Raw genomic sequence first — 18,176 nt, forward strand, 5'->3', positions numbered from 1 at the left:
TGGCTCAGGCTCTCAGTCTTCCCCCCACAAAGCCAAGGGCCAGAAGCCTCCTTCCCCCACCCTGTCCCTGGTTACAAAACGGGAAGCGGAGGTTCTTGTGTGCGCTCCTGCTATCAGGCACGGAGCTTAGGAAAGACACTATCACAAGATTCATGATTTTAAAAGTCACAAGAGCCAGTAGCACCGCTGGTCTCTGCTGCTGGACCAACCTATCCCCCCTAGAAGATATGCCAGAGCTTGTGACTAACATGTCTGAAAAGCACTGACTCAGGAGCCATCTCTCACTGAAATCTAACCCCAGAGCAGAAGTGGCAAGGAACAGCTGGGGTGTAAAGCAGCCAGCAATTTTGCATGCTCAGTCTAGTTCAGGGATTCTCAAACGTCATTGCATCATGACCTCCTGGGGTCGTGTAGTAATTTTTGTTGTCAGAAGGAGGGGGGACCAAAATCTGAACCTGCTGAGCCCCACTGGCCTGGGCGAGAAGGCCAAAGCCCAAACCCATAGGCTTCAGCCCTGGGCAGGGGGGCCTGTAACCTGAGCTATGCCACCCAGGGCCAAAGCGTGCTGCCCAGAGCCAAAGCTAGTCTAGTTTATGGATAGAACCCACAGCCCTGCCCACCCAATCCCCAAGACTCCTCAAATGGTTCCTGTGTACCCTACACAATCACCCTGCCCAGCACACTCAGGAAGCCAGTTTAAATCGGGTGATCAGGGACACCCCCTTCCCGTAACTGACCAGCATCAGGCCACATGTGGGATTCATTCCTGCCACACATATAATGGGGCTGGCAAGCGGCACCCTCGCAGTCTCCTCCATGTTGGAGCTTTTCTCAGTGACTGTCAGGGATACAAGGTAGGGGATTCAGTCTGAGCCCCAAACTCCTCCCATCTCTCTTCCCCACATAGGGTGCACATGGAGCCATCCTTTTCCACCTGCATCAGGGAAGAGGCTCCTGGCCCTTCCACCCACGCTCAGGGAGAGGAGAGAGATTGGCATGTGCCTTCCCCTTCTACCTACACCTGCTTCCCGTATGGCATTCTTATGTACAGCTTCTTATTGTACTGCCACACCCTTTACTCTTCCCGTAGCACCCCTTTTAATGTTACCCCATCCCCTCTGCAGTCTCATTTGGAATGGAAACTCTTCAGGGCAGGCACCTGATTGCCTTTTTGTCTGGCTAGTGGTGTGTTGGGTGCCAGAGTAAGGTTACAGAACCTTCGTTGTTCACTGGGATGCATTGTTTTAAACTGTATTTAGCAAACTTGAATAGGAGGTAATTAGTTTGGTATTTGGGAATAAACACTCCTGGTTAAATGCTGACTACGGAGAGAAGAAGCTATGCAATTGTAATATTGAAAAAGTGTAAACAGAAAAATTGGAGCAGTTACTGAAGATGATCCAGTGATGGATCCATAGGACTAATGAGATTAAATTAAGGAAAGAAAAATGCAGGCTGGATATCCCAACAGCAAACTGGATTAGGCTGCAGAGTGGTCTCCCATAAGAAGTGGTGGTAACCCCATCCCCCGGGACATTTAAACTAGACTGCCCTGGACTGGAGAGAGGGTCCAAAGGAGAAGTGATTGATAGTCCTTTTCCATCTCTCACATCCAATTTGAGCCTATGTGGAAGACAAGCAGGCAAAGAACAGGAAGGGAGTGGCTTGGGTGGAGTGCAGGAGGAATGAGATCAGGTGACGGTGTGAGCAAGGTTGCACCCTAGAGGAGAGAAAGTCTAAGATCAACAAGGAAAGAGCTGGTTTGAGAGGGAGAGAAGCTGTGACCTGCACAGCATGTCTTGTAGGAGCAGAACCATAGAGAGAGAACCAGGACAGTTATACGGTAGCTTCCCCTCCTAGGCCCTCTCTCCAAAGCCTCTACTGGAAATCTACCCATTCCTAAATTCTTTATTGGTAAATTCAGTTTCTAAGGGAGTGGAGGGGAATCAGGAACAGCTGATGAGGGCATTCACATGCAAAAGATGATTAGCAGCCCAAGTGGGCAGATCCCAGCTAGAGCAATAGAAGGAATTCCTACAAAAGCAAGTGGAAATGTTCTTCCTTCAAGCAACAGCGAGTGAGCAATGTCAGCAGGCTGACCTGTAGCCTCATTCATTAGTCAGACTTTGTAAAAGGGATTTCAGCAAGAAGGCAGTTGCACTCTTTGACCTGCAGCAGCTATAGTATGAGTCAACTCTGCTTCATAATCCCCCAGTAACACTAAATGATGGGCTCCAAATTTACTCCATGGATACTGGAAACAGGTGACTTTAAAAAAAAAAAAAAACCCACCACCACCACTACTGTTTTCTAATTATGTTTAAAAGGCTGTTTGACTCAATCTGGCACCCTAAAATAGATTTAAAGCCACTCTGCACTAATTCAGTGCTGTAGGAAATACTTGGCTCTTGTTAGGTTTCAGAGTAGCAGCCGTGTTAGTCTGTATCCGCAAAAAGAACAGGAGTACTTGTGGCACCTTAGAGACTAACAAATTTATTAGAGCATATTGGCTCTTGTTAGATCATTGACATTTGTAGATCAAAGACACCAACACTCACATGCTTTGATGCAGGAATGTGGCATGAGACAGGGATGAGGCAGCCTTTTCAGGCCTCTATCACAGTTATCTCCACTCAGCTTCAAATTGATCAAATGTAAAGCCCCTGCTTAGTCAGATCATCTGACTATCTGTCCTCCAGACAAGATTCTCTATATGAAGAGACTACAAGAGAATTAGTGCAACTGTGGAAGACTCTCTCCAGCAGCCACCATTTTTCCCCTCAAAAGTTTTATCACTCCAGGAAACAATGTTTTTCTTTTAGATTGTCAGGGGAATTTTCCTGGAAGGTTCAGAAGTGGTTCACTCTACAGAGTCTCAAGTAAACAAAGATCCCTTAGTGCCTACTACAAGTAAATGCTTAGGGAGTGGTTTGTCCTTTGAAAGCACATGTCCAGAGACTTTAACCCACCTGAGTATCTCTTTTGGTCCAGCTGCTTGCAAAGTGCTTTGATTTGTGTATCTTGAGTTCTTTCCTCAGGGCCCTCAGAAAGCATTTCCTTCTCTCCATCTCCAGTCTTTGTGCTCCAGATGCAAAGCCTGCCTATACAGGAGTTTTGAGCAGAGTTACTCAACTGAAATAGCATAATCCGCAAACTATTCTGTAGCATTCTCAATAAAGCAAGATAATAGGTCACCCTCAGCAACATATTCCATGAGAGTTAAATGGGACTCCTCCTTGACAAGCTATCCACCAACCATGTCTTTACTTCAAGAAATGTTCAAACATAGTAATAATAATAAAGGCACATGGTCTCTTGTTCTATTTCATAGGCTTTGAGACAAAAGATTTGTTTAATCTGGTACCGGATCTTAGAAATGGTACAAAATAGAATTGTTATCAAGGCATCAAGTGCAGAATAAGATTTCAAAAAATAATTCATGCCTTCTGACAGTTACTGCAACAGAAGGGCCTACTGGTCAACTCAGAAAGACATTTCAGAGAGCCCCAAGATAACACAAACAGACTAATGTTGTAATGCACACATGAAGATTGAACACCCCCTAGTTTATGCATACCCACATGGTCTCATCATAAACACAGACAGGAACAAAAGATTGTTTACAAAAACACAATGAGACCTGTGGAATGAGAAAGTCACTAGGTAGACACACGATCCATCAATAAGACTACTGCTAGAGCTGATCAGTAGTATAATCCAATCAATTGAGAGTAAAATCCAGGACTCTAGTTTAACAGCCAGTTACACCTAGTGAAACAACATCCCTATAGCAACCTTACATTTGCAGTCCAACAAACAAACGCTTTATGTACACAGCAACAGTCCACCACAGAGCAGAACTGGGTGACTTCCCTCATCCTAATCACCATCCAGAAAAGAACAGTTAAGGTCTCATGCTACATCAACCAGAACAGCAAATAAATGCTCCCTCCACCACAAAGCACTAGACAATCAAAACTCAAATCCCAAGGAAAGTTTGTTTGAGACTCTCATTATATAGCTATTCACTCCTTACACCTTATTACCACCAGCTTCCAAATCATTAGAGCAAACCCCACCCAAAACTGAAGTGTGCTCAAGGTGATTTATTAACCAATTCAAACAGCTAGACTACCACAAATCTCCCCACAGCTCATACTAGCAGATTACCTCACAGCAGCAAACTGAGCAGAGCTAAAGCACATGTTCACCCAATAAGGAACCAGCAACCAGACTAGGGAAGGAAACACAAAGCACAGGCCAAACCCAGAAAATAGAATTAAGCAAGCAATCAAGGTGATAAAGATGAGTTTAGGGGACAGAGACACACTCTGCTCCAGTGTCTGAAATACAAGGGAGTGTACAAAAGAGATATTACCAGGAATCATAAAAGACTTAAAAAATAAAAATTAAAATAAAAGCTATGAGGGGAAAATCCTGTGCATGACCCTAGATGAGAGAGACAGCAGTACACTGCTTAATGATTATCTTAGGAATGGCTACTAATAAACTAGGGGACCCAAATACAGCATGAACCCTTCCCTGGTCAGACTTACTTCTAGCAGATATCTGAGGGGTCTATTTCTTATACGTTGACAACACCTTCTTATGTTTTATGGTGAAGCACACTTACCTACTGAGTCTATAACTGCCACTTCCCATATTCCTTGTACATTCATGCTACTACACTCTCTTATGCTGCTCAATATCCTTAAAACACACAGTAGAGGTTTTTTAATGTTACCCTACTTTCCTGAGGTTCTCACTAAACCCTCACAGTATATTCTGTCTCTTGAAAACATACATTTTTCATAAATGATTAAACTAACCTTGTTATCTCCACACTGATTTATACCTGCCTCTGGAGATTTCCATTACTTGCATCTGAAGAAGTGAGGTTCTTACCCACGAAAGCTTATGCTCCCAGTACTTCTGTTAGTCTCAAAGGTGCCACAGGACCCTCTGTTGCATTTTTCATAAAGAGGCCCTCTTTCCTGGGGAACGCTCCCTGCAGTCCCGTATCAGGTGATCAACTGTTTATTTAACCTTACATATGTTACATAACCCATCTTTATGTCTATTCAATAAATAGACATTATTATTCAAACCACAGTGACCAGTTAATGTACTAACTTTGAGTACTTCACCTTACATACCTTTGGAGTACAGTAGCACATTATCCTCTATTTTGGGGTATATGTCATAGAATCATCTTCCTCTTTTCTCCTTGGGCCACAATTCTTGGCATGCCTTTTAAAATCCCTTTTAACTAAATTTTTAAATTCCTTCTTACTCAAAGGACTCTTTATAGCAATTGCTGCATTTTTAAAGCATTTTTTGCTTCCTTCTCTACCATTTCACGGCCAGGCATGCCAACATGTGCTGGAATCCATGCTAGTACTATGTTCACACTCAAATGACATCTGTTTAGCTTGTCTAGCTAATAAAGTATTAATGAAATTAGTTGAAAATGAGCCCAGCTGGCTCACCCTTGCTTCTCTCTAGGCCTTACCCTCTGTTTGCAAGGGGATCTACAATCTGGGCAACATCTAGAAAGAGAAGTCATGTTGTCACATTTTTTACCACTACTGTTACTAAAAACACCAACACTAAAAGAGATTGGATTTTTTTCCTGTTTTTATTCCCTCTGTGAATCAGTTTCACAGTTTCCTCTATATCAGCAATCAGGCCCCATGTCCTGCAGAAATGAAGTTTGCCAAACACCTACATATGTGACATGCTATCATGCAGCAGGGTAATCCAGTACACAGAGGTGAATCCAATACACACTGTCAGCAAGAGAGAACTGAAAGTGGTACAGTGGTTAAAGGGAAGACAGGATTCCCAACCCCATCTCTGGCTGCAGTCCACAGAAGCAATCTATCTGCTCATAGGTTTTTACCCACGAAAGCTTATGCCCAAATAAATCTGTTAGTCTTTAAGGTGCCACCAGACTCCTTGTTGTTTTTGTAGGTACCAACTCTGTGGCTACTCTAAAGTTGGAGCACCCATGGGGCATGGGAAATAATGGATGCTCAGTGCCCACCAGCCACAGCTGTTCTGCAGCACCCCCGATCAGCTGTTTGGGAGCACCATAATCAGCTAATTGGGAGTGCTGTCAAACAGCTGATTGAGGACATTGTCAAACAGCTGTTGGGCAACTTGGAGAGTGGCTTGGGGGAGGGTGGAAAGTGGAGGGCAGGGGTGGATTGGGGACAGGAAGAGGCAAAGTGTAGGTGGAGCCTTGGGGGAAGGGGTGGAGTAGGGGTAGGGCCTCTGGGTGGAGCAGGGGTGCAGCACCCCCAGGGAAAAGAAAACATTGGTGCTACTCCTCCAAGAGTCTGCCTTTAGAGATGTTGATTAAATAATAGCAACAGAAGTAAAAAAAACCACTTTTATTTAATTTTTACATTATCCCTGGTTTGGGGATTCATAAATATGCTGCAAATAACTAGATTAGCATCCTGATTTCCTGTGAGCTTGTATGTGATACTTTAATAATTCCATAGTAATTATTATAGTTAATCCAAGGACAAAAAAGGTAAATTGCATAGACAGGTCTAGATCACCAGGTTTGAGATGGTATAAATAAACCAAGAGCAGATGTTACTGTTTCTCCAAAGGCCCTCTCTCATCCTAGAAGCCAGGTTTACTGCTTGGCCAACTGGAACAACCCTTGTAGGGCACAACACAGCATTAGGCAACTGTAGACCTCCATCTTTCAATTAGTTATCCATGTGCTCAACTTCATGCCTGTGATTAGCTCCTTTTAAATCAGTGGGAGAGGAGTAGGCCTGTGTGTGTGAGATTGGGGATTGGCTGCGTCCAATTGTGAGCTCCATTTTGGTTTGTGACCCTCACTTTGGATCTTAACCCTCGTGTTGGATTAAAACACCCAGTCTGTGCAGTGCTGTGTTGTGGCTGCTGTCCTGTGGGTGCCGGGGCGGGACACCTGGGAGAGGATTGATAATGAAAGCAGTTCAAGGGCCATCAGTACTGGCTGACTCCCCTGCTGGCATAGCGCACTTCCCACCAGAAGGGCCATGGCCTCTGATGACTCTGCAGGCCAGGCCCAAGAACTCTGACGCTGAAGCAGCACCTGGACAAATGGGACAGAGGATTTAACCGGGGAGGGGGGATGCGTCTCTGAGACAGGGCCCAGGCCAGCGCCATGTGCAGGAGAAGGAAGGGCCAAATGGTCCTGACCAGCCGCAGGACTCGGTGGGGAAGGGGGTACGATCAGAGTCAAGGGCCCTACACTGGGGGAAGGAGTCAGTGACTTTCCCTCTGAGCCCAGCCAATAACCAGGGCTGCCCCGGCCGCAACATTGGTTCTGGGGCTGTTGCTTGTAGGGTGACTAGGTGTCCGGTTTTTGACCAGAATACCCGGTCGAAAAGGGATCCTGGCAGCTCCAGTCAGCACTGCTGACCGGAGCTAAGGCAAGCTAGTCCCTCTCTATCCTGGCTCTGCGCTGCACCCCAGAAGCAGCCAGAAGGTCCGGCTCCTAGGCAGGGGGGCCTCAGGGCTCCGGGTGCTGCTCCTGCCCCAAGCACTGGCTCTGCACTCCCATTGGCCGTGGGAGCTACGGGGTGGTGCTTCGGGGCAAGAGCAGCGCGCAGAGCTGTCTGCCATGCTTTCGCCTAGGAGCTGGACCTGCTGTCTGCTTCCAGGCGCAGCGCAGAGTCGGGACAGGCAGGAAGCTTTCCTTAACCCCCCCTGCTGCGCTGCTGACTGGGAGCCGCCCAAAGTAAGCCTGTGCCCCAACCCCAAATCTGAGCCCCCCCCCAAACCTGGCACCTCTTACTGCACCCTAAACCCCTCATCCCCAGCCCCACCCCAGAGCCTGTACCCCCAGACAGAGCCCTCGCCCTGCCCCACCCCCCTGCCCCAGCCCAGTTCCCCCTCCCATAGCCTGATCCCCTCTGCCCCACCCCCACAGCCTGGAGCGTCTTCCTGCACCCCAAACCCCTCATCCCCAGCCCCACCCGAGAGCCCAGATGGAGCACTCACCCCTCCTCCACCCCAACACTCTGTTCCAGTCCGGAGCCCCCTCCCACACTCTGAACCCCTCATTTCTGGCTCCATCCCACAGCCCGCAAGCTACTTTTCTGCAACCCAACCTCCTGCCCCAGCCCAGTGAAAATAAGTGAGGGAGGGGGAATGTAGTGAGCAGTGGGGGGGCTCGGCGCAAGGGGGGGGCTCAGGGAAGGGGCGGAGCTAAGGTGTTGGGTTTTGTGTAATTAGAAAGGTGGCAACCCTAGTTGTCTGGGGGTCAGCGGACCCCAGACAGCCAGGCAAAGTGGGAAACTGGAGCCGGGGAGGCTCTGGCCAGGGTGAGCCAACCCCACCAGCCAGTCTGTTGCTTAGGAACCAAACTCAAGACGCTAGGTTCCTAAACCGCTTTGCTACCAAGCACGCGCCCGCGCACCTCCTCCCTGGCATTTCCGCCTCGGTAGCTGTCATGGCAGGCCTCACGTCATCCGGCCGCAGGAAGAGGCGGGGCTCCACGGGCTCTGCGCCAATAGCAGCGTGGCAGGTGGGCGGGGCACTCTAAGAGCCACTGGTGCAAGATGGCGGCGCTGGGGGTGTTGCTGAGCTGTCTGAGGAGGTTGCGTCCCGGCGGTCGGTGCAGGTATCGCTGCGGCTCTTTCGCCGGGCTCGGGTGGAGCCTGGACAGTAGCCCGGGGTCTCAGCTCCGTCCCTGGCGCGTGTGGGGGGCGCCGCACGCTAGGGGCGGCATCGCCATCCCCGCGCCGCCCGCCTGTTGAGCGCCTGCAGCTCCCTGTCCTGGAGCCTCGCCCCGAGAACCCGGCCCCTGCCGTGCAGCGAGCGTGCGGCTGCGCCAAGCCCCGCTGCGGCGCCTGACCCGGCCGTTCCCTGGCGGGTGGCGCCCCTGGAGAGGGCACGGACCACCTCGGGCCGAGGGCGCGGTTAGCTCTGCCGCGCAGTGTGACCCTGCCAGAGGAAACCGCTTTAGAATAATGCGCAGGTGCTCCAGGGACTCGCTAGTGCCCGGTGCCGGGCCAAGAGTTGGCAGCAGGTAGCAAAATATTCTCGCCTGTAGCTAAGGTACCTGTAATAGACAGGGTGTCAGACAGGTGATGGACACGGACACTCCAGGTTCAGGGCACAAGCCATCTCCCCAGGGACTCCCTCTGAGCGCAAGGTCGCCCAGCACGGTGGGCTCGGGTGTTCTTTGCTCCTGCCTCCAAAGCATCTGGTAGTGGCTGCTGTCATATTCCCGATACCAGACTAATCTGATCATTGCTGTGAACCAGCCTGATTCTATAATCTCTCTGTGCTGTCACTAGCTATATGTATATTAAAGCAGTGTAGATTAGGCTTTTCTCCTCTTCCTTGCCACTCCCCATCCATCTTAGGTTGTTTCTACCCTTTCACTGAGAATTCCCCTCCACCCCCCACACACCTGCTTTCTTAAAAATCTCCTTTCTGGAGCTCTGCTCTAGTAACCTTTGTGCTTTTCACCTGCCTTGCTGACTATTTCCATCCCCATCTTTTCACAGCAGCCTTTCTCCTACTTTGCTGCGCCTAGTGAGAACACCACCCTGTTCTTCTCAGAATGGAGCCTATGTACCAAGCATCTGGGTGCAGTGGGCATCATCCTCTTCTAAGCCAGGGCAACCAGTATCTGACTCTAGCGAGGGACAGATCTACCTCACCAACAGCTGTGTGAAGGTACAATTCTCTAGAAAGCACTCATGGTGTGTTGTTGTGTCTGCGTGTCATTGAGAAGATTGTTGCAGTGCCTGGCATTCCCTACTATTGAAGTGCCTGTAACATCATGCTACTTGTAGCTACTTGACCTAAAGGTTCCCAGAGGATTTTATAATAATCTGTGCGGTTCACTGATGACCCTCCCTCCTCTTTCAGACACCCCTTTGAAGCAACTGCAGACTTCATGATAGCTGAGTCTTGGGAAATCAGTGATTTCCCCCTCATCTCTCAGATGAGCTGCATGAGGTCTTCCCCACACATGGCTGTGGTGGACAGGGGTATGCTGCAGACCTGGCTGCTTATGAGTTACCTCCCCAAGGTCATACAGGTGCCCCTTCCATATTGCTCTGATTCTGGCCCTTATCCCGTTGAGGTATCTTGCAGGCTTGATATGGGATTGGAAGTAGATGCTGTCTGCTTGCATGTGAATATTGCAGATCTTTTAATGCTCCTCCCTTTCTGCTTTGCAGAGGCTGCAAGAGATTATAGAAGGGTCTGAGTTTCTCAGGCTGCAGGTGGAGGGAGGTGGCTGCTCTGGATTCCAATACAAGTTTTCCTTGGACACAGTTATCAATCCTGATGACAGGCAAGGACAGAGGATAAAGGGGTGTGGGTGTATGATGGGGGGAGACTTCTGTGGACTAAGGTGGTGAGAAGGGTATGTGTGATAATGTATGTTGAAGGGAGGAGGTGGGTGATCACAGCACAGTAAGGGGAGGGAAGTGATCACATTGTATTCCTTTATACTCTGGAAGTGTGCTTTTCCCTTTTATGTCTGCAGGATTATAACAAGCCACATATTCTTCTTTCCTAGGGTGTTTGAACAAGGTGGTGCTCGTGTTGTTGTGGACGTGGACAGCCTGGCCTTTGTGAAAGGTGCAATGGTGGATTTCAGCCAGGAGCTGATCCGCAACTCATTCCAGGTGGTGAGCAATCCACAGGCCGAGCAGGGCTGCTCGTGTGGAACATCCTTCTCTGTCAGACTCTGAGTGGACTCCTCCTCGGGTGTTGCTTGGGTGGACATTGAGCCAGAGACAGTCCTCAGCATCGTCTCCAAGGGTTTCTCATTTTGCTATTTCCTCAGCTTCCCCAATCCTCCTCCTCAATCTGCTACAGTTACTGCAAATATCCCCATTTGCCTGTCTGAACTGAGTCTGCAGCCAAGACCTATAGGGCTCTCCCTCCAAGGATTTGAAATAGGCTTTAAATCCCACACAAAAGCATCTTCTGTCCTCTATGAAGCTCCAGGAACTGCTGAATATAATGAGCCCCCCGATCTCCCTGAACCACCCAGCACATGGAACTGCCTTTCAGGAGCTGCCTGTACATGTGTATTTGACATTGTTGATTTTTAAAAAACAAACAAACTCAATTTCCATTGTTTGTTCATATTTTTCATGCTTTTCAAAGTGTGGTTAGAATGCATCTCTAGGGAGATAGCTATTTCCCCCTTGCCCTTAAATTGACTGTGGGACTCCTGCGGTGCCTGCCCTTTCCAGCTGGCTGTGGGTTTTCCCAGTTTGTTCTACTAATCTCCTTATTCTTGACGACCTACCTGCCTACAGGGAGCAGCCAGCAGCTGAGGGAAGACTGCTCTACCTGGTGCATATAGGTGAAGCAGAGAGGTGGATGTAGGGGGGAAGATTAAAGCTTTAGGGTTGGGGCTTAAAAAAAAAAAAAAAAAAGGGCAATTTGGTTTGTTTCCCTTCTGACTCAATTTAAAAAATGGTACGAATCAGCAAATGGCTTTTCAAACTCTCTCTACTTTTGCCGGCAGGGTATAAGTTGCATGGTGGTTGGAGAACCTGTGGTCACATCTAGGAGACCTTGTACCCTGTCCTGCACATCACTTTGATTTAATAATCTAAAGTATTTTCCTAATTTTGCTTCATAATCTAATCTCTCTTCAGCATTGTTTCTGTTTTTAGGAGAGAAACAAACCTCTCATTCCCTTTGTAGGGCAGTGCCCAGACACAACTGTGCTGTAGGAAGGGTGGCCTAGGAATTTCCAATGCAACTTCATTTTCAATTACTCATCACTTTGTGGAACTCCCGCCTCTTAGCTGAAGTTTTCCATGCTTAGTCTCTGCCTGAAGGTGAATGTTTGGTAAATTTGAGCCAAAATGGTTCATCTATTTTCAGGTGACAGGAGGGATAGGGAACTTGTGTGCTTTTCCCATTATTACAAACAAACCTACTTTAATAGTCTCACAGCCAAATCATGGGATTTAAAAGTGTCAGTTTCCCATGGAATGGGGAGCATCCCAAGGAATCAGTTTGCGATTTGGGCAGATTTTAATCCTTTGAAAATTGAATACCAAGCAGTAGGTTTTTTTTTTATTAAGCGTGTTAAATGCTTATCTAAAAAGGGTTTGGGCGTGTGTGCACTGCTGAGTTACTTGTGTACTGATCTCTGTCGTGGTTGCTCCTAACCAGCTGTGATTTCACCCCCACCCCACCCCAAATATTTTGAATCTGGATCTGCTGCTACTTTGGCTTAGGGGAACGTGTAGAAGGTTGGGAGTCAGGAGGTCCTGAGTTCTGCTCCTACCTCTTCCCTGACTGGCTTTAATCATTTTCTGAAATTGACAAGCCTTGTTTCGTTAGGTCTCTTATTTGCCCTTCCTTAGTGTCGGGCTAACATTTTGTAGATGGGGTCGCTGAAGGCACAGAGTTGCCTAAACTCCTATGGTTAAGCTTGCAACACAGCTGGGAAGAGCATGTTTATCTCTGTGCTAGACCCATGTTTTAACTACCAAACCATAGTGCCTCTCAGACAAAGTGTTTCTAATCTTATGCACTTAAAGTGTGAGCTCTAAAGCCTTGTGTAGATGACGAGCATTATTAACCCTGATTTTTAGATAGGGTAACTAAGCCACAGAGGTGGCTGGAAGGCATTGTTCTCTGATCCAAGAAACAGGTTCTAGTACTATTTGAACTTGGGTAATTCCCTTTCTGTGCCTCATTTAACCTATACGGAAAAATAGGTATGAGTGATTGTAAGATGACAAAAATGGCAGGGGGCTCTGAGACAGTGTAGAGCCTGACATTACTTAACCTTTTTTCTAAATGGTCTTGATTTTAAGTTGTTCCTTTAACCATACAACTTTAACATTCTGTCAATAAGTTTGTTGTATGGAATTTAAACTGAATGTACCTGTTCTGTTCCAGTCCTCCTCACAATGTGTGTCTTTGCTCATTTTCTGTTCAGTGCTGTCGCTTAAGAAAACACTCCCTATATGCAGACTGCTTTTCCCTGTTGCAGAAACTGCCTCGTGAGCAACTTAAAGAACACTTTAAGTACCACCTGTAGTCACTTCTGCACAATCCTAGGGAAAACCCACATATGCAGCTTTTTCCACCTGTAATGTTGGCAATATCTCAGTAACTTCGCTAGATGGCCCCCTTACTCTTTGGGAGTAGTATTGTTGAACAACAGCATACAGAGACTTTGGGCTTGAATTTTGGTTCTGGCTGAGCTGTACTTGTCTCAGGTCCCAGGAAAGGGGCAAAAGTGGCTTTGCAGCTTCCCAGTTCCAGGGATGACTGGGGACCAGTTCAGCTCCCAGTGTAAGTTAGAACAGTCTGGTTGTCTGTGGCGCATCGAAGCTGTTCTGGAGTTCAGAGATGATTCAGCCACAGTCTGTGCTGGAAGCTGCAAGGCAGAGGGACATAGAGCTTTTACCATAGCTTTAACCCACCAAAGAGAAATTCCCCGTGCTGGCCAAATCTGTTGGCTTTGCACCAATGGTTTGTTGCAAAAAGGCCATATGGAAATGGAGAATCAGGTCCCCTCTGGAATCATTGTCCTTCTGCAAAGAAGACTAAATGCACCAGAGATTTGACTTGGTCTAATGCATTAGTGCTTTTAAAGAGCACACTTTAAGAACTTCCCAGCTCTTGATCTGATGGAGAGGAGGAAAGAGGAGAAGAGAGGAAAGTTGGGCACTTGGGGCCTGACTTTGTGAAGTGCTGAGGACCTGCAGCTCCCATTGACTCCAGCACTCTAAATATCAGGCCAATGAACTTCCGTGGAGCCCATCACCTAAATAACTAAACTGGTGGTTCTCAAACTGTGGTACGTGAGCAGTCATTGGGTGGTACACTGGTTAGTTTAAAGTATTGTATTAGAATAAGAACCCGTTATGACACTGATTCATATAATATTATGAAGGTAGTATGCTAAGTACTTTGGAGTCTTAGATGTGTATGCCAGGTCTTACAGTCAGAATGCCTGAATGAAACTGTAGCAGTTAGGGGCTGGGTGCCACAATGTGAGGAAGGACCAGGATAGAGAGTGAGGTGGCATTGGTGGTGAGTGGTGGGGGTGTGGAAGAAAATGTACAAATGCTGCTTGGAGAAGGGGATGGGGTCTGAAGTGAGCACCAGTGGCATAATGGAAAGAGCAGGGTTGAGTGTGTAAGTGGATAAGTAGGAAGGGAGAGAGAGAGTTGTGAAGTGCCTTCAGGGTTATGGCATCAAGTTTTAACTCCATCTGGTGAAAAAGGGGGAGCTGGTGATGGGGTTTTAAAGATTGAGGGTGACACAATGAGGACAGGCCAGGAAAATGTGCCTAGCAACTGTTGTGTGAATGGACAGGAAATGGATGATATGGGTGTCTGGAAAGCCAGATAGGAGGAAGTTGCATTAATGGAAATGAGATGAGGATGGACTGGGTGAGTCTTGGGTGTATAGACAGAAAAGGTTTGGTCTTAGAGCCTCTGGAGCAAGAAGTGGCAAGGTTTGGACACTGTCTGAATTTTTGGGGCAAAGGTGACACCCGGGCTGCAGGCCCAGGGGACAGGTCAGATGATTCAGTTCACAGTTATGGAGAATGGTGAGAGTGGAAACGCTAGTTCAGGAGTTCAGTTTTGTCCATGTTGCATTTGTTAACATAATATATCCAGGAGAAGGTTGGATGGAGTGAGACAGGTCAGGAATGGGAAAGCAGATCGGAGTCATTGGCATAAAGATGATGATTGAAGCACTGAGCTAAGATCACATAATGAAAGGGTATAGAGGGAAAAGAGGGACCAGGACAGACCTGCATGGGGGGCTCATGGAGAATGAGTGATTGGAGGAAGAACATGTTTATTTGCCTCACGCACCTAGGAGGAACACCTTACTCCATCCACTCCCTCAAGAGACAAAGAAGGAATGACCAGAGAGGCAGGAGAACCAAAAAACGGTAATTATGGAAGCCAAGCTGAGATAAAATTTCAAGAAAGGGCAAATTTAATGGACATGGTAGATTAATCCTATGCCTGTGTCTCTGCTATTATTCTATTTAAGACCATCAATCCAGAGCCACGTGTCACTGCCACTACGCTAGATCTCTCTGTCAGGGCTCAGATCAGGGAATGGTACAGGAATGACATTTGTTGCTCTGGTGAAGGCATTTTCCCTTCCCATAGATGGGGGAAGTGCATCACACCATCCTGCTGGACCTCTCTGCAGTGTTTGATGCCACTGATCGCCAAGTACTCCTCTCCCACTTCCAAGGAGCGGCAGCAGTGAATGGACGTGCCCTGAAATGGCTCAGGTCCTTCCTCTGAGATCCAACCCAGTGAGTCATCATGAGCAATTGTCCCTCCGCTTCCAAAGCCTTTACCATGGAGTCCTACAAGGCTCAGTCCTCTCCAGTCCTACATGCAGCCTTTGGACAGCTGCTGAGATAAGGTGGGCCGAAGTGCCAGCAGGATGCAGACAATACCAGCTCGCATGCTCTCTCTCTCTCTCTCTCTCTCACCTTTCTATCAAACGCAAGCAGCACCATCTCCCAGCTCTCTCTCGCTTCCTGAAACCAACAGCTGGATGAAGCTGGCTAAAGCTGAGCCCAAGCAAAACTGCGGTGATGCTGGTAAGAGGGGAATGCTTCAGTGAACTTGCCTCCTGTGTCACATCACCCACTATCAAGAGCATCAGCTTTCAGATGAAGTCAGCCTTGTGGTGTGTTGAGTGTCCAGTAGTAGCAATGACTCCAAAACAGCCATAGTGGCGAAAGATGCTCACTTTTATCAGTGAGTGGCCAGAAGATGCAGACCTGGCCATAGTGAGTCATGCATTCTTGATCTTCAGGTATATCTAGGAATAAAGCCATGCATTCTGAGAAGGCTCAATTGGCAAAACAGAGCAGCCAGTCTGTGTGGCAACACAGGTTATGTGAACACATCTGTTCAATGCTCTGCTCTCTTCTCTTGCTGTTTTTTATGTACAATGTCAATATAAGGTCCTGTGTCCTGATATTCCACTCAGTCTGTGAAATTGGCCTTAGAGCAGATCTCTCAAGCAGCTATCTGCAACCATAAACTCCCATTACACTGGATCAATGTAACTGTCAGCCAACAGGTGGAGACTCATGAGTCCAGAAGTCAGAACTTTCATAGGAGCAGACTGTGGAACTCATCTCTGCAGGAAGTAAGTGACCATGGACCTAACCTCTTTAGCGCTAAATGGAAAACTCCTTTATTTGACCTAAGTCTCCCTCTGTTTTTTCCTCACACAAAACATGCTAATACAAAAAGGGGAGTCTAGTTTGATTTGAGGACCTGGGTCTCAGTCCAAGGTATTTAGGTGCCTAACTCCTGTTTAAGTTAATGGGAGTTAGGTGCCTAAATCTGGGCCTGAGTCACTGGAGGTAGTATCAGATGTAGGATTGAGTTTTGGCCTGAAGTGGAGGCATCTACTTTGGTTGGTGTTTGGGATTAGGATTAGACCAAGTCTGGGTTTGTGACAAATTGAGGATAAGAGAGTGCTGTGGAGCTCTGTTTGGAGATCACGTCTGAGCAGATGATAGACTTGAGCTCAGGTTTGCATTTGGTTTGGGATCGTAGATCTAAATGAAGTCTATTAGAAATGGTTCACAGCTGGTGTGAGTATCCCAGTGGGAGATGTGCAGCCATGGAGGAAAGTGCTATGTTAAGGTAGCTTCCCCAAGCCCATCTGGGAGTAGGCACAGCAGCCTTCTGGATCACTATGCGATGCTGTTACTCCTCAGTCAAGGGAGGCAATCTGTGTGCAGTGCCTCCAGCCTCAGGCCTTCACACGCATGAATTATCTGGGGTTTTTGTTTGTTTTTAATATTTCCTTCTGGAGTGATAAAGAGTTTCTGGCCTCGGTCTTTCTGCCCTTGTTTTTAATCAGTGCTCATTTACCTTTGGCATCCTTCAGAGGAACAGAATGGTATATCTTTCAGTTGCCATGGAAACAGAGAGACTAAATGCATATTACCATAGCAACCTGCCATGATCTTCAGCTTTATCTGTGGGTCTCATTTCCTGAACCTGGGGGTGGGGTGCTGATATTGATCTTCCACTGTTTTAAAAAATGAATCCTCCTCTGCTACCCGTGTTGGTTCAGTGCTTGAGAAGTGCAGTCGACAAGAGACCTGTGACTGCTGCTGCCACCACCCCTTTGGCCAGACTTGCAACCACAGGATCGTCTCCAACTCCTTTCTCCTCCTTCTCCCCACTTCTAAAAATACAGACGTTCAGAATGAGCTGATGTTGGCATTGACACTTTCCAAACTTCTCCTCTCCACCACCTCAAGCCACTCCCCCAGGTCAGTAAATTCAGGCTCTTTTGGACCATGGGCAGAGGTCAGAGACAGAAGAGTAAATTTCAGAGTCTATGGCACTCCCTGAGAATCCATTCCCTCTGGTTGAACGAAGATGGGACTGTACACTTGGGCATCCCAATTAACCTCAACAGCCAGGTACAACATTATGAGAGAGGCAGGCCTCTAAGGTCAATGGAGTTCATACCCTTTGAAGCTGTGTAGGTCCAAAACCATGCTTTGAACTACGCACAGAAATTAATAGGAAGCCAGTGCTGATCACAGAGAACAGGTGTGTAACGTGCTTTCTGTGGAAGAGAAGTTCCTACCTCCTAACCATGACTCAATTGTGAGGGGAGGGGAGCAGGGGGCAGGATGCATTCTTAGCCGCTGCTAATGTGTCTGCCTTCAGCAGCAGCCCAAGTTCCAAAAAACTTTCCAGTTTATGAACCTGAGTAACAAAAAGCCCAAGGAAGCTGCTCTACCCTTAGACTCCCTCCTGTTGTTCCCTTAGTGTATGCATATTGTTGCTCTTATCTAGCTTGAGCTTCAGCCAATTCCTTCTCATCCAAAGCCTGATCTTGGTTATTCAGGGATAAATCCTATGTCTTGCGCTGTCCTAGTCTGATGCAATAAAGAGACAGAGCTGAGAGTCACTCCTCTCCCCTCATGGTCTTGCACACATATTGAACAGCAGGGTGACAACAGAACTGTTGTACCGCACAGTTACCCCGTTATCTTCTGGGTCCTGTCAGAGAGAAGAGGACGAAACTAAAATGCAGCTCTCTGTCCTTAGCAGGGTCTGCATAGATGCCAGTGACACTTCTAGGACAATGGTTTCAAAATCAGTGTGGACATGTTACCAGGAAGAGTACACATACCATCA

General features: G+C 47.5%; 1 protein-coding gene and 1 long non-coding RNA gene across 4 annotated transcripts; one reads left to right on the forward strand and one right to left on the reverse strand.

Annotated features, from left to right (window-relative positions):
• Positions 1 to 756: 756 nt before the first annotated feature.
• On the reverse strand, positions 757 to 8,554 carry LOC117876680. Its single transcript, XR_004645518.1, has 3 exons — positions 8,429 to 8,554; positions 2,970 to 3,101; positions 757 to 838 (listed from the first exon to the last, which is right to left on the reverse strand). It is a non-coding gene; the product is annotated as an uncharacterized LOC117876680 (long non-coding RNA).
• ISCA2 (iron-sulfur cluster assembly 2) lies at positions 8,479 to 11,420 on the forward strand. Of its 3 annotated transcripts, none has more exons than XM_034768973.1 (4): positions 8,479 to 8,632; positions 9,525 to 9,696; positions 10,206 to 10,321; positions 10,550 to 11,420. In XM_034768973.1, exons 1-4 carry the CDS (start codon positions 8,571 to 8,573, stop codon positions 10,722 to 10,724), a joined length of 525 nt encoding a protein of 174 aa, XP_034624864.1. In that variant the 5' UTR covers positions 8,479 to 8,570; the 3' UTR covers positions 10,725 to 11,420. The 3 variants fall into 3 exon arrangements, with proteins under 3 accessions (XP_034624864.1, XP_034624865.1, XP_034624866.1); XM_034768974.1 differs by having other exon boundaries at positions 8,550 to 8,632; positions 9,528 to 9,696; XM_034768975.1 differs by lacking the exon at positions 8,479 to 8,632 and adding an exon at positions 8,849 to 9,040.
• Positions 11,421 to 18,176: the final 6,756 nt, after the last annotated feature.

Source organism: Trachemys scripta, chromosome 4 (assembly GCF_013100865.1).
Source record: "Trachemys scripta elegans isolate TJP31775 chromosome 4, CAS_Tse_1.0, whole genome shotgun sequence".
NCBI lineage: Eukaryota > Metazoa > Chordata > Testudines > Emydidae > Trachemys > Trachemys scripta.